The following is a 16,218-nucleotide window of genomic DNA, read 5'->3' as shown; positions in this document are numbered from 1 at the left end:
TTTTCATCGTTTATCAGCAGTCCTGGTCAAGCGGGGAGGTCCCAGATGACTGGAAGCTAGCAAATGTGATGCCCCTCTACAAGAAGGGTCAGAAGGAGGATCTGGGGAACTACAGGCCTGTCAGCCTGACCTCAGTGCTGGGAAAGGTCATGGAGCAGATCATCTTGAGTTACGCGGCACGTGTGGGACAACTTGGGGATCAGGCTCAGCCAGCATAGGTTTATGAAAGGGAGGTCCTGCTTCACTAACATGGTCTCCTTCTGTGACAAGATGACCCGCTTAGTGGATGAGGGGAAGGCTGTGGATGTTGTCTACATGGACTTTAGTAAGGCCTTTGACACTGTCTCCCACAGCATTCTCCTGGAGAAGCTAGCTGCTCACAGCTTGGATAAGTGCACTCTGCGCTGGGTTAAAAACTGGCTAGACGGCCAAGCCCAGAGAGTGGTGGTGAACGGAGTCAAATCCAGTTGGTGGCCAGTCACGAGTGGTGTTCCCCAGGGCTCAGTGTTGGGGCTGGTCCTGTTCAACATCTTCATTGATGATCTGGATGAGGGGATTGAGTGCACCATCGGTAAGTTTGCAGATGACACCAAGTTGGGTGGAAGTGTCGATCTGCTGGAGGATAGGAAGGTCCTGCAGAGGGACCTGGACAGGCTCGATCATTGGGCCGGGGCCAACTGCATGAGATTCAACAAGGCTAAGTGCCGGGTCCTGCCCTTGGGTCACAACAACCCCATGCAATGCTACAGGCTAGGGGAGGAGTGGCTGGAGAGCTGCCTGGCAGAAAAAGACCTGGGGGTGTTGGTTGACAGCCAGCTGAACATGAGCCAGCAGTGTGTTCAGGTGGCCAAGAGGGCCAATGGCATCCTGGCTTGTATCAGATATAGTGTGGCCAGCAGGACCAGGGAGGTGATAGTGCCCCTGTACTCAGCACTGGTGAGGCCGCACCTTGAGTACTGTGTTCAGTTTTGGGCCCCTCACTACAAGAAGGACATTGAGGTGCTGGAGCATGTCCAGAGAAGGGCAACGAAGTTGGTGAAGGGTCTAGAGAACAGGTCATACCAGGAGTGGCTGAGGGAGCTGGGGTTGTTTAGTTTGGAGAAGAGGAGGCTGAGGGGAGACCTTATTGCTCTGTACAACTCCCTGAAAGGAGGTTGTAGCGAGGTGGGGGTCAGTCTCTTCTCCCTAGTAACAAGAGAGACGACGAGAGGAAATGGCCTCAAGCTGCGCCAGGGGAGGTTTAGGTTAGATATTAGGAAAAACTTCTTCACCAAAAGAGTGGTCAAGCATTGGAACAGGCTACCCAGGGAAGTGGTTGAGTCTTCATCCTTGGAGGTATTTAAAGCACAGATAGACGTGGTGCTCGAGGACATGGTATAGTGATGGACTTGGCAGTGCTAGGTTAACGGTTGGACTCTATGATCTTAAGGGTCTTTTCCAACCTTAACAATTCTACGATTCTATGATTCTATATTGTACATAATTGAGTTGCTTATTACTATGGCTGCAATCCATGTTCCTGCAATACCCTTTTTTCTTGACAAGTCACTGAATGAAAAACCCAATTTACTTTGACATTCAGAGCTCCTCTAATACTATTTCAGTGAAGGAGCAATGTTTTTTTTCTGTTGAGTTTTTGCTGAAACTGAAAGCCCCAACAGCTTCTGTGTGTGGTCCCCACAGAGCTGCCCTCACAGTTGTACTGACATCCTTCAAAGGACACCCATTCTTGGAGTGTAAAAGTACCATGTTACTGATGTCATCTCTCCATCTGCCAGCCATGCTAGTGAACATCTGCAACAGTACCACTGGGAATACTTCAGGAACAGGGCAGGTTTTAAAAAATGAAATATGATTCATGGTATTGTTTTTAAATTTCAGTTTACATGAACAATAAAATAATTTGCCCCAAATGAAATGTGTTTGTGAAAAATCACTTCAGCTGAATTTTTTTCACCAGGGTAAAAAAAATTCATGGAGAAGTTTGTGTCTGTAATTCTGAGTCTTATACATCAATATAAATAGCTCAACAAACTTTACTTAAAGTTATCAGATAGGAGTAATAAAATACAGTGCCATCTATACATAATAGATCGAAAGGGCTGGTCTGGTTTATTATCTCCATTGATTCCCACAGATAAATCACTGAACCTTTTTAAGGACTTGGGCACCAAAACTTTAGAAATGAAACCTGTTGGTCAATGAGCAATTAAAAACTTCAAGGAAGGGCCTTTATAGGAAGCTCTGCAGAAAATTGTATGTAAAGTTCACTATCATTGTCTCCCTGAACCTGAATAAACAACAACCTGGATCAACAAAAAAAGCCCCAATATGATACTAAAGGTCAGTCAAACCTTCTCCTAAACTGTGTTGCCCTTCTGACCTCCCCACCCCCAAAATGCAGCCTACACCCTAAATCTCCTTTGCCAAAAGTATGTGTTTAATTTCCTTCGTAGTTTCCACAAGTCATGGAAACACAGTAGTTGTCCAGCAGCATCAACAAGTGATGTGTTTCAACAAAAAACTACCACCACATGGTATGTCTAATTATCCTGCTTTCAAAAGCTAATCTTTGGTGTTTTGCCCTTCAGAAGTGCTTGGGATGTATCTGGTGATAGCCACAACACAGTGGTACAAGGTATGGTGCTACCCTTTTTTTTCAGAGTTCTGCTAATAAACTGTGCCCACTGGGAAAATAAGAGGGCATATCTACAGCCCAGGTGCCAGTACACCTCAGGTGACCAAACAGAACCCCATCACTTGGCTTTGTGTTTTTTCTTGATGGGACAGCGCCAGGGTGCTGGTTCTGCATTGGTACCTCCATGTGGGACTGGATCACATGCACTGCAATTACTGACTTCTAAGCCACTGCCATCTAAGGCTTTCTGCATTTTTCCTTAATACGGTTGCTGGAGATCATGGAGGGGGAAACACTGTCAAACTTCTCAAAATTTTTTCATATATCTTTAAAAACAGTAAATGTGACTCCCCCAGGGACAGAGGCTGGATATAAGGGAGTGGCTCCAGATGATTTTGCTCTGCCTTCCCTGAGTGAGTGAGTGAGTGAGTGGGTGAGTGTTTCCACCGTTATCCACTCCCTCATTTTGTGGTTTGTACTTATTTTGAGCGCACAAAAGGCTTGTTGACAGTCCCTTGTGATGGGCTGAAGGAGTGCTCCAAACAGGCTGTTTTCCAGGGTCTTGTCCAGGCATGATTCCTCATCTTTTGCAGTTTGAAAAACTGTTATGACATGTCCTGAAGAAACCTGCAGAAAAAATGCTGGCCTGGTTCCCACTTGACCAGGCTCCCAAGCATGATAGTAAAGGTCAGTGGTTCACTCCTGTGGAATCCCAGTCCTCTTCCGTGTTCATTTTCCTTCTCTTTCCAATCCTCTAATCTGATAAATCATGTGGGGAGAGGCAAGAGAGGGAGGGGGAGGAGTCTGTGATGTAACCTCCTCTCCGGCAAAGTTACGAGACAACACCACGGTGCCTGCAGCTCATGGTGGTTTTATGGTGGGTACCGCTGCGAGACCCTGAACCACGCTTAAGAGGTGTGAAGATCCACCACATGTGTGAGACTCGGTAGGCGATGTACTCGCCTCACCTGCAGAGAAGAAAGCTGAGCACGGTGTCTGCTTAATGCTCTTGGAGCTCCTCGTTTTGCTGCCTGCTGCACACACCTGGAGTGAGAGGAACAGCGGCTGTATACTGAGGACACCCCTGAAGAAAGGGAGGCGCAAAGCCAGCTGTGCACTGCTGGGGTAAGTCTGCTCCTGCTTCCTGGGTTTTCCCATTCATTTCAGGCTGAGGGTTTGGGGGAAGCTGAGGAAGTGGAGTGAGCTGGAATGTGTATGGATTGTCTGAGGGCATGTAACCGTATGAAATCCCTGCTGGATTGACTCTGAGCCAGTTGATAATCACTGACTAATCTCCCTGCTGGCAGATTCTGCCCAGATTACAACAGCGTGTGTCTCTGTGTCAGGATGCTGTTGTGGTTTAACCCCAGCCGGCAACTAAGCACCGCACAGCTGCTCACTCACTCCCCCCTCCAGTGGAATGGGGGAGAGAATCAGAAGAGTAAAACTGAGAAAACTCATGGGTAGAGATAAAGACAGTTTAATAGGTAAAGCGAATGCTGTGCATGCAAGCAAAGCAAAACAAGGAATTCATTCACTACTTCCCATGGGCAGGCAGGTGTTCAGCCATCCCCAGGAAAGCAGGGCTCCATCATGCATAATGGTTACTTGGGAAGACAAACGCCATCACTCCGAACGTGCCCCCCTTCCTTCTTCTTCCCCCAGCTTTATATGCTGAGCATGATGTCATATGGTATGGAATAGCCCTTTGGTCAGTTGGGATCAGCTGTCCCAGCTGTGTCCCCTCCCAATTTCTTTTGCACCCCCAGCCTACTTGCTGGTGGTGTGACAAGCAGAGAAGGCCTTGACTCTGTGTAAGCGCTGCTCAGCAATAACGAAAACATCCCTGTGTTATCGACACTGTTTTCATTACAAATCCAGAACGTAGCCCCATACTAGCTATTATGAAGAAAATTAACTCTATCCCAGCCCAAACCAGCGCAGATGCATGTGAGACATGCTTGTGCTGAGGGTCTCAGGATATGTGTCAGAGAAACACACCAAAAAGGGATTTGACTGCAATGATTAACTGCAGGAGAGAAATGTGTGCAAGTATGCTACTGTCACCGACACGGTGCTGCGCGTGCAGTTGCATGTCAGGCTGTGAGGTCTACGGACAGGGAGGTGTAGGTATAGCCACGTTTTGTTACTTGCTATGTTCACCAGAGTAAATCTGTATACAGTTGGGATACAGCAAAGCCTTGTTGATTTTAACAGGTTTTGCCCAGATGTGCAAAGTCAAAAGTACAACTGGTAAACAGTGCCAGGCATGCTCTATGCATTTGCAGTTCCAGAAGAACTATGTGGTCTGGGTATTAAGAAATTGTTTATATTCATAAGGGTCATTAAAACACATTCATAGCAGTATAAGAGGCCTTATATTAGGCTACAGTCTTCCCTCCCACGTAATGGCCAAGCTAGTGTTCTCACTGCAGGGACCCAGTGGGCACAGGAGAGCAGGGGACAGGTCCAAAGGAGGTGTGGGGACTCTTATGCTTAGCAGTCTGTGAGAAGTCAAAGAAGAAAATGTGCTTTTCTCAGTACCAGAAGGAGATGGAACTGGGAGGAAGCTAGCCCTGTGTATTTGCTAATGGAGAGAACTTGGGCAGATAACACAAGCTGTTGAAAGTAACTGCAGTAAAGTGTTTTCTAGGTGTACTTCCAAATGCCACTGAAAATGTCTCCCTACTAAAGGAAAGAAGGGAAGAGGAGGAGCATCATATTAATATATGAGTATTCTACTTTAATATACCATGTTATAGAACACATACAAGATAAAGCAAAACAAACAATGTAAAAACGGCCTCAGAAAGCCAAATAACCAACATAGCTCAGTCAACATCTCTGGAGTTGCAGCAGTACTGAATTAATCCCAGACTGCCTGCTAGCATTGTGAATCTCCAAGAATGCCTGCAGAAGAATGCAGTTATGCCACCTGGTGTGTGTCCTTGTGTGAATGTTGTGCCTACCCTGCTTTAGAAAAAATATCATGTGATTGGTTTCCCAACATGGTACACAGAGCTCCTGGCTCTTGTATTTCACATGCAGCTACTCAGAGTATTTCTAGAGGTGAAACTTCAACAAAACATCGAAATCTGGAAATAGAAATTAAATAGTTAATCATTACAGGAGGGTTCTCTTCCTTCCTTTTTTAAACATGACTCTAATCCTGGTCCAAAATTTCAACTTCTGCAGAGAGAAAACTATTTTCTTTTCATTAGCTGTGGTCCTGAGCCTTTGTCTAAGGAGCCTCCATATTCAGGACTCAGTCAGGGCTAGGATAAATGGGGTTAACCTGATCCTGGGATGCTCATTTTAATTTCTTTCCAGAACTTGTGATGGCTTCAACTTGGCAGAAAACTCAGGAATTCTACAACTGGGTCCTTGAAAGTGGAGGTAGGTAGAGATGCTGTCTTAAATAGGAATTTCCACATAAATAGCATGATCATGAAGAACAAACCTAGAAGGAACATGATCCTCTTATGAGCCCACATTTTTTTCACTAGGGAAATTTTCACTTTTCCTTTTCCATGATCATGAACTTCCCTTAAGTCTTAAAATATATCTCAGGGACACTCCAGCTGGATCACAGCAAGGAATGAAGGGATGGGGGATTTCCCCTGCCCATAGTAGGGAACTGTCAGCAGCTGTTCAATGTACAATGGGCTCTGACAGGATGATGAACAATATGTGCTCAGGATTGCCTGAGAAGTCTGGAATATTAAAGAAAGTGATTTTTTTAAAATGCATATTCATTTGTCATGGGAAAGCTTAGTAGACAAAAGAGTTAATACTTTGAGGTTTAAACTACTTGTGATGCCAGTAAAACCTATTATCAAATGAAATATTGACAGAAAGCACTCCTCAGTGTTTGAGATTTGACATTTTGCAGTTAGGAGACTTCAGATCTTCAATAGCTAGAGGTTCTGCAGGTCCAGTTTGGTCCCATAGGGCTCTGTTGGATCCCCAGAGTTAAATGCAAGGAAAAGCTACAAAATGGCATGAAGGTGGAATGGCAGGCCTGCATGGTGGCTGTGATAGGGGAAGGACATGAGGCATAGTGCTCAGGCTGTAAACGTTTCAGGACTTGAATTTCAGAAGAGAGTCTAAATTGGGATTCAGGACTTCTGATGGACTGTTAAATCCAGAAGTGGAATATCAAAGAGATCTTGACACAGCCCATAACAGGAATAGTAAAGAACTGGGAGGTTTAGAAGGGATGGTGATTAACAGAGTTGTGTGGACAGGAATGGTATTTTTAAAAAAATACCCTGAGCCAAGGACTAAAATTCAGTAGAGGACTTCTGCAAGGATCCCGGAGCTAGAATAGTGAGAGGGGTCTGGGGCTTGGGACTAGCAGGTCAGGAAGCAGAGATGCTGAGGGTGTTTAGCAGAGCAGTGACCACATTGGGAATAGGAGAGGAAAGTATGAATGGGAACTGGGATGTTTTTGCAGATATAATGTATCCTGCATTTCTGTGGGTCAGGGATGATGTAGGACTAGGAGGACGTGGCATGACAGAGAATCTGTTGACCTTCCGTTTGCTGTAGGACTGAAGAGCAGTTTTAGCAGGGAGAAGCATTGTGTCATTTTTCCAGTAAAATGGCATGCTTTTAAGAGAGTCCACCCTATGAGTAGATACAAAAATGAAGGGGTGGAGAATTTCACATGTCCTGAGCATTGCGGTGCAGGAAGGAAATAGCACCAGTGATTGAAACAATTTTATTATTTAGCTGTAAAGATTTACACCCCTGAAGAGCTAGGAACTGTTTGGTTTGTTCTGTACATCTCTGCTGCATGTATCTTGAACTACTTCTTTCGCCCGCGTGTGGGACAGTCTTGCAGTCTATGATGAGGAGTCCAGCTCATGACAGGAAAGGTCTGTTCACTACTGTGCTGCAGAAGGATGGTGCTCAGCAGAGCAGTCTTCTAGGTACTGCAGTCCCAACCCGAATGTTGTGCTAAAGTCTTTTAGCAGAGTCTGGCACATGGAACTCCAGGGTAGGAGAAGGACTGCGGTACTGCTTTGCACAGACACGAGATAGATACCAATTTTCTTTTTGCCAGAGATCATGCTGCAGAGAGCATGCTGAAGAGAATTAAATATATCTGCCAGATAGTGTACAGGATGTGCCAACTTTGGCTGTGTGTTTTGCTTTTCAGATCCAAGGACAGACCCATGGCCCCTGGTCCACTCTCCTCTTCCAGTCACGCTTCTCTTTGCCTTCTACCTCTTAGTCGTGGCACTGGGGCCCTTCTACATGCGTAAGCGGAAACAGCTGAAGCTGCAAGGCCTGCTGATTGCTTACAATCTCGCCATGATGACATTATCAAGCTACATGTTTTACGAGGTGAGGAGACACGATTGACCCCTCCTGGGTAAGCATCCGGGAAGAGTTTGAAAGCCACAGCCATTTCAACAGCTTTTGCTGACGGACTCCAATGAAGGGAGTGGGATCCAACTTGGACATGCCTACATTTTGCCACAAGAGAAGCAGTGTTGCCCTGTTGAAAGCCTTAGTTCCAAAGCATACCTCATTTCCTCCCATTTCTCAATCTTCCTCTCATTCATAAAATTAACATTGAAAGGTTCCTGAATGAATGACTTGAAAGTTGAGATCTCCCCGGTAGACAGAAAGCGTATGGAGGACGTGGAACCTCCTCATTTCATCTCAGGTGTGGCTGGTGAGGGACCCATCTCTGAGAACGAGAACTGCTTTTACAGACTTAGGCAGTCCTATCCACGAGTGCCAAGCGCACTGCAGCTTCCTGCTGCCGGGAGTATTGATGACTTTGTTTTCTGCCTGTTCTCAATTCATGAGCCTTTCTACAAACCTTTCCCTAGTTTATGTAGGCCACTGAAAACTCTTCAAGGGAACATGGCCAAATAGGTTTGAAAAACATTTTGATGTTGACAAATTTGCCCTTTTAGTTTATAACACAATTGTTTAGTTAAAGCAAATTGCAATTTTCTTGAGCAAATACTACTCGATCTCAGGACAGGTATGAAAATTGCTTGTCTGTGCTTGATTGTTCAGTTATACTGGTTACTTGGTCAAGTTTTTGGCTTTCCAATTAATAGGCAAATGCAACCAGCCAAAACAAAACAGTATGGGATCTTTGCAAAGGAAAACAGTGTATTTTCAGAGAGATTTTGAAGCGTAGAATTCACTATTCCTGCTGAAGCATTTTTGAGCACTCCGGTGATTACATAAAGAGTTACAAATATGCCCAGCCTGAATTTTCTTTTTCAGATTCCAACAAGGATGTGAAGTACTCTGTTTTAGGTTTTTACTATTTGCTCAACAGTATAAATTACATGGATTTTTCTGTCAGTGAGTACTAGATTGAGACCCTATTACCGTAGCATTAATGTGTACATCTTTTTGGAACAGATGGCATTGAACAGAAAATGGATCTTTATTGCTTTTCTTTTGTTTCAGTTTCTGGTAACTTCAGTCTTGGACAACTACAGCTACCTGTGCCAGCCAGTGGATTACAGCAGAAGTGAACTAGGAATGAGGGTACAGTTCTATACAAAGCTTGCCTTAGGCCCTGTTCCTCCCGTGGGTATGCAGAATGTTTTGCTCATAAATAACAATTTGCATGCCTAAGAAGGCTTTTACTTCAGTTTGTTGCTTGTAATTATATTTCACTAAATTGTCTGCTTCAACAGTTGCACTTTGCTTTAGTTCTCTGTAAATTAATCATCTCAGTCAACATAGCCATCCAAGTTCCCTCTTTGATCACTACAGCAAGGGTGATCCTACCATCTGAAGACAGATGTCTAGTATAGATATTGCAAATTACCTCTAAAATATATGTGACTCTTTCCATTGACTATATAAGGTTTCTGGGTGATCACTATCAATAAGAAAACCAATTTTTATATCCCCAACTTTGCATGACATGAATCTTACTCAACATTTCTTTTAGCAGAGGGATTTGGCTAAAACTATTCCTTGTCTGGTCATCACAGGGGGGGTTGGGTCCCACCAGCTTCAGCTTTCCAAAATGCTGCATGAGTTTTTTTCTGTTTGATTTCAGAGCTATCATGCTTTGCTTCCAGATATAACCAGGCTTTGAACAGATGCACGCATGGATGTTTCATGTTTTTCAGATATTGCCGTCAGGCTAGAAACAGTTTCTGAGCAGCTCACCCTTGCCTCGTCAAAGAGCAAGCAACTTAGCAAACCAATCATCTAACCAGCCAAAGCAACCCTGAATGCCTTTCCTCCCCCAGATGAACAAAACAAAAAAAAAAAAAAAGAAAAAGCAACAGCCATAAAAGAGCCCCTTAGTTTTTCCCCTTTGCTGTCGATCCCAGGTGGGCAGCATTCATACAGTGCATAGTTGAAAATCTCAGGCAGTGAGCGTGAGCAGTGATTGTGCTTTGAGGTCTAACAGCGTTTCCTTGTGCTGCCCAGCAGATGGCAAGAGTGTGTTGGTGGTTCTTCTTCTCCAAAGTCATCGAGCTGCTTGATACGGTAAGGAGGGCTCGGCTGGGCTCCATGGCAGGACTGGTGGTGTAAATAAATCACTCACTTGTCAGAATGGGACAGGGTGCCAAAAGCTAATGTTCTCGATTGATCCTGTATCGATTTGGTTGATGCTTTTCAGTAAATGCTGTTGCTATGTGTTCTGCTTTGCCTGTTTGTGGGAATAAGACTGACACTCTTAAAGAGGAGGGCTCAGCTTCAGCGTGCTGGTTTTTGACAGTGTTTGGTCTGAAAGAGTCCAGCACCACCACTGGACATCATGCTGCTAGGCTTCCTCAAAAGCTCCTTTCCAGAAGAAAAGATAGCTGCTGTCCAGTTTGCCGGTCTCTGTCCCAGTGGCTGCACACATTCATTCCCCAGCAGCCTTCCTGCAGGTGGGCATTCCCTCCTAACCACAGTTCTAGGGAAGAAGCTTTAACCGTCCCTATTTCCAGATGGTCCCCCAAAATCTTATCTACCAGTTGATTAAGGCTGCCAGACAGGATCTGCCATTGCCTGTCTGGGTGAATAATAATGGTTAGTTCGGCAGTAAAGAAACTGCAAAGGTACAAGTATCTGTCCTGGTATTTTTGCTGCCACAGGTTATCCCAAAGTTGTGGGTTAAAAGTTTGTGTCCCATGCGAAGTTGAAAGTTCACCTGAAGACAGTACTGTTTTATAGCTTGTCTTCAGGGGTCCTCCTATATTATAAATAGTTGACTGAATTAACAAGGGAATCCCACCTCTTTGCTTGGTCAGCAGGAGTAAGCTGTATCCTAGCCTGTCTAAGACTTCACAGTCTAGTGCTCTTTTGGGGGATAAGTGTGTTGGCCAATTTTCTCTCTCTTTTCATCAGCAACAAAAGCAGCTTTTTGACAGTCCTGAGTCCCTGAAAAGCAGATTCACTTTTTGTGTATGTGTGCATGTGTGCGCCAAAATACAATGACCTGACACATATTGATCTTCCAAAGTCATTCTCTTTACTAATGCAAATTCCAGAAGGGATTGGGCATTCAACACAGCACTTTTTCTGTGGATCATTCTCAGTACCAGTAAACATCTAACCTATGTCCTGAAAAGGACCAGACCCAAGCAGCTGCAAATTATATGGAAGCTCAGGCAGAGACTCAGATGTGTCCTCTTTGGACCTTGGGACCTGAATCCAAAGGTAAAAATAGGTGGGGCTCTGTGGAAGAAATTCGACCCTCCAGATCTTCCCCACTAATATAAGAGCTAACGCATGTGTTGAATTTCATCTGTTTTTATCCATAGCAAAGGAAATGGGTTTGGGAGATTCAGAGTCATAATTAACTATTCTTACCACTTTTAGTGTAAAATCTTTTGTCTAAACACGTCGACTCAAGATTTTCCTTTGTCTGGCTTCTTTCAGGTTTTCTTTATTCTGCGCAAGAAACAAGAACAGGTGACTTTTCTGCATGTGTACCATCATGGCACTATGCTGTTCAACTGGTGGTCAGGGGTCAAATATGTGCCTGGAGGACAAGGTACGCTTCTGTAGGTACCTTGTGTTTCAGTGTTTCTTGTGCTGTGGAGATAGCATAAACAGTACAGATGGGCTGACTGGCAAGTAGGAAGCTCACCTATTTCCAAAGGTGTGAAAAACATGTGCATTTCAGTTGATACCATCTGCTCAGCTCTTTGGGCTATTTAGACTGCTATATTCACTGCCTCATCCAAGAATGTGCCAGTCCTTCCTTGTCCAAACAGAAACAATAACATGTTACAGAAGGCTTGTTTATATCCCCACCCAGGTCAGCGTGCTCTCAGTCCCTATTCAGCTGGGCCTGGTGCAGCAGCCCAGGTTCTGGCTCTCCTGGTCTCACTGGGTCCAGCCTAGTCCTCACTCCCTTTCTGGTCTGTATCCAGACTGCTTCTCCTTTTTGCTCCACCAAAGAGAAGCATCTGAAGCTGACACAGAGTATTGTACCACTATAGGTAGGCCCTATACAAGACATTGGGGTATTCCTTTTTGGGAAGCCATTTTGGCTACATGGCCTTGACACCAGAATGGTATGAAACACTTAGGTCAGAAGATCAAGAATTCTCTCCTCTGCCTTTGAAGCTCTTCTCTGTGTCTGAACACTAGATATGGGATGGATATATGCTGAAAGGAGAAGGGAGAATATGACATGCTTCTTAGGCAGAGTTTGGATTGAAGGTTCATGCATAGGGGGGATATGATGTATTTTGAAAGCATCATTGTAGTGGCTGTGAGCTCATCACAGTGTTAGTCTTGAATGGTTTGTGTGTCTTGTTCATCCTGACTTCTTTATTCCTCAGCTTTCTTTATTGGGATGCTAAACTCCTTTGTACACATCTTCATGTATGGCTATTATGCCCTGGCCAGTCTGGGACCACAGATGCACCGTTACCTATGGTGGAAGCGTTACCTAACCATCATGCAGCTGGTAATTAGTTCCATGTGTTCATCTCTGCATTTCCCTGTGTCAGGTGTGATGGCCCCTGCTGTCTGTCTCTGTCCCTTCACTGGCTCAAGTCTTTCTGTTTGCTGCCTATGGAAGTCACCATGTCCTTAGGTGTCCTAGTGTACCACTATGAGAGGTGAAATGGTTGGTGACCTGCTCTGAATGGTACTCGGAAAACTAGCACGAGGCCTTCAGTGACCATATCAACTAATAAGCCCCCACCTTTGTAATGGGAAGGAGAGAGAAAACTTAAAATTAGACTTCTTCCTTTTCTGTTGTATATGGCAGCCTTTTAGCCTCTGGAGCCCTGAGACTGATTTTGAGCTTGATTTTGAGAGTTGTAGGGTGGTAACTTGTGAAAACTTTGGATTCTTGGTAGGGCAGGATATTCAGCAGCCTTCATTCTGTTTCTTCAAAAAGGAAGAGTATGTCTAACTGCAGGCAAACAGAAGTGAGTTAAAGAAAAATATCTGAGTTTTACTCATTCTGTAGAGAATCCCTTTCGATTTTCTTTCTCTCATCTCTGAAGAGGTGACAAATCCTGACAACCCTATGGTTTTTCAAAGATACAGCATAAAAGCAATGTTCCACAGAAGGACAATGATTATAGTTAAGCATGTGGGAGAGTTAATTCCACACAAAGAGAGGTTATGCAAACAAAAAGTATGCAGTTACCAAGGAAGAGCTAGTGTAGATGTAAAATAGTGGTGCACTGAAGGCTGGTCCAGAATTCTTTTACCCTGAATGGCAAAAGCAGAAAAAGAAAGCATTGCATGAAATGAAAAGGTATTTGTAATGCAAAATATAGCACATGAAATCAGTTTTAATTTAACATACTTTCAGTAGGTAGAACTCATTGCTTCAGGGTATTGAGACAGGTGACTTAGTGAAATAAGTACTGCATCCAGCTCTGGAGCCCGCAGCTCAGGAAAGACATGGACCTGTTAGAGCAGGTCCAGAGGAGCCCACAAAAGTGATTAGAGGGGTGGAACACCTCTCCTATGAAGAAAGGCTGAGAGAGTTGGGGTTGTTCAGCCTGGAGAAGAGAAGGCCCTGGGGAGACCTTACTGTGGCCTTTGAATACTTAAAGGAGACTGATGAAAAAGATGGGGACAAACTTTTTAGTAGGGCCTGTTGCGACAGGACAAGGAGTAATGGTTTTACACTAAAAGAGGGTAGATTTAGACTAGATAAAAGGAAGAAAATCTTTACAATGAGGGTGGTAAAACACTGGAACAGGTTGCCCAAAGAGATGGTATATGCCCCATCCCTGGAAACATTCAAGGTCAGGCTGGACGGGGCTCTGAGAAACCAGATCTGGTTGAAGATGTCCCTGCTCATTGCAGGGGGGTTGGACTAGATGACCTTTAAAGGTCCCTACCAATGCAAACTATTCTATGATTCTATGAAAATATAAAAAAAAAGGATAAATGTTTAAATGAGTAAAAGTAGCATCTGTAGTTCTTCTCTGTAAGCTAAAATACAAATCAAAGTCCTTATGGGTATAATAATCTGATTACCTTTGGGGAACAGGAGGAGTCTCCCACCTTTATTTTCCATATTCCAAGATCTCAGTTACTGGCTGGTGGCAGAGAAGTGGCACAAGGGCAGTGGCCTGCTCCTAGGCAGGAGAGGCTGGATTCCAAACCTGGTCCCTGCAGCAGTGGGCAAGCCACTTCGGTGGACACGTGACACCCTTTCGTGTTGGGAAAACACTGTTGGGCTTCAAAGACAACTTTTTCAGGGATGTCAGGAGAGGCAAACAGGTGGTACTCTGGGTTGAGGACACTACTACTATGTTGTGATACTCTTTATGATGGAACAAATGGTCAGTTGGGGTACGTATCATACAGGATCCCTAATCTGGCTGCTTCTTTTTTCCCCCTCTTCCAGTGCCAGTTTGTAGCCATTGCTGCTCATTCTTCCTACAACCTCTTCACAGAATGCCCGTTCCCCGATGGCTTCAACATTGCAGTCTTCCTCTACAGTCTCAGCCTCATTGCTCTCTTCCTACACTTCTACTATCGGACCTACACTAGGGGAAAGCAAGAGAAGCTAACTTAAAGAAAATCAAAGAGGAGAGTGAGCACAGTCTGATGAACTTGCACATTCTCTGCTTCTTCTAACATGATTGCATGAAGAAAATGTATTTGGGGAGCCTGTGCGAGGCTCGTGTGCAGACTCATGGTTGCCTTCAAATATCTCAAGTTAGGAAGAAAAAAAGAATGACATAAATTTAGAGATTAAGGTATTGAGGAGCACACTTAAGTGAAACTGATGCAAAGCCAAGCCAAGTAGTCATCAACATAGCAGCCTTTGTGAAATTAGCACCGGAAGAGCTCCTCCTTCCCTTCCATCTGTTAGCTCAGTTTGCAAGGTCCAGCATCCAACCATGACTCCTTGGCTCATTTCTTAGGCTACAGAGGGTTTCTTTGCATTCATAAGCCTATCTCAGCTTACCATTCCAGATCAGGCAGGGTCAGGTGCCTCCAGCCTTGAAAGCAGTGTCCAGGTAACAGCAGCAACCACGAACTCACTGGGACTGCACGATGCACTCACCTGTACACTGCATCCCAGCCTTTCCTATTAAGGAAGCCCCCACCAGGACTGGGGTGAATTACAGCTATATGACCCTGATGGTTTAACTTTATATTAGCATAAGCATGATGGAAATTGGACATTACATTGTCCAGCTGGACAGGTGTCTCTGTTCCTTCACTGTTCTGGAGCTAAAGAAGGCATTATTAGCACTTTCATCCTAAGTAAGAAACTAATGCAGTACGAATCATCATGTACCATTTTCAGGAATGCTTATTTGTCTTTGGTTGCTCTTATAACCATAAAGAACTTTTAATGCATGAAGACTACTTGGCATTGCTCCTTATAGATGCCATATTTTTTATTAGAAAGAATAAAGTTCCCCATTAATAACTTTTTTCCTCCAGTTTGTTGTTGTTGTTGTTGTTATTACTATTATAATTTTAAAATTTTACTTCTCATCAGCGATAAAAAGTTTTGCACCACCATAAGCAACCATCTCCACTATGAATTCATACGAGTATTAATACAAAACATATAAAGTCAATTCATTGGCTAGTGCAAAGCTGCATAGCTCCACTGACTTTATCATATCACTTATTGGCTCCTTTTTTGCTCCTAAATCTATTACAACTAGAATTTGGCACTCAGATTCATCTGCAGACAGTTAAATACTGTTAAAGTTTTGATCTGGTAGTGCTTTGAAAATCTGAAATTCAGATTTTAAACTACAAAGTGGTATTTATTTATTGCATCCTGCTTTGTTGATTAAAACAAGTATTACGGAGCAGTGATTTTTTCACAGTTGAAACACAAAGCTCTTGAAGGAGAGGATTAGAATTAGTAACATGGTGCATTGCCATTGCCAAGCCAAATTCACCTCAAATGTAAAGAAGTCAAACTCCTCTGGGAATGTCAGAGGATTAGATCCTAGCCCAAACCTAGCAAATGGCTGTACACAAAAAAATTGTATGCTCTCCACCAACTTGTAGCTTAGTGCTAAGCAAAATAAATGCAACTTGTTCATCATAGGTCTGTTCAGATTCCAAACCTTTTTTTAGCTACTACATGCACATGTATAAGATAAAACAGTATTCTTCCATTCTTTGCCCTCCTC

At 44.0% G+C, this 16,218-nt stretch overlaps 1 protein-coding gene across 1 annotated transcript; it reads left to right on the top strand.

The window, feature by feature from the left end:
- The first annotated feature begins 3,489 nt into the window (after nucleotides 1-3,489).
- On the top strand, nucleotides 3,490-15,328 carry LOC104021788 (very long chain fatty acid elongase 4). Its single transcript, XM_009475392.2, has 8 exons — nucleotides 3,490-3,763; nucleotides 5,969-6,034; nucleotides 7,803-7,990; nucleotides 9,083-9,163; nucleotides 10,070-10,126; nucleotides 11,507-11,621; nucleotides 12,418-12,545; nucleotides 14,457-15,328. The coding sequence occupies exons 2-8, from the start codon at nucleotides 5,977-5,979 to the stop codon at nucleotides 14,625-14,627; spliced, it is 798 nt and encodes a 265-aa protein (XP_009473667.1). The 5' UTR covers nucleotides 3,490-3,763; nucleotides 5,969-5,976; the 3' UTR covers nucleotides 14,628-15,328.
- The last annotated feature ends 890 nt before the right edge of the window (nucleotides 15,329-16,218 follow it).

Source organism: Nipponia nippon, unplaced genomic scaffold (assembly GCF_047370975.1).
Source record: "Nipponia nippon isolate SJK-2023a ecotype South Korea unplaced genomic scaffold, ASM4737097v1 scaffold_3, whole genome shotgun sequence".
NCBI classification, from domain to species: domain Eukaryota; kingdom Metazoa; phylum Chordata; class Aves; order Pelecaniformes; family Threskiornithidae; genus Nipponia; species Nipponia nippon.
Note: the sequence above shows the minus strand (reverse complement) of the source record. Positions and strands in the feature narration are given on the sequence as shown.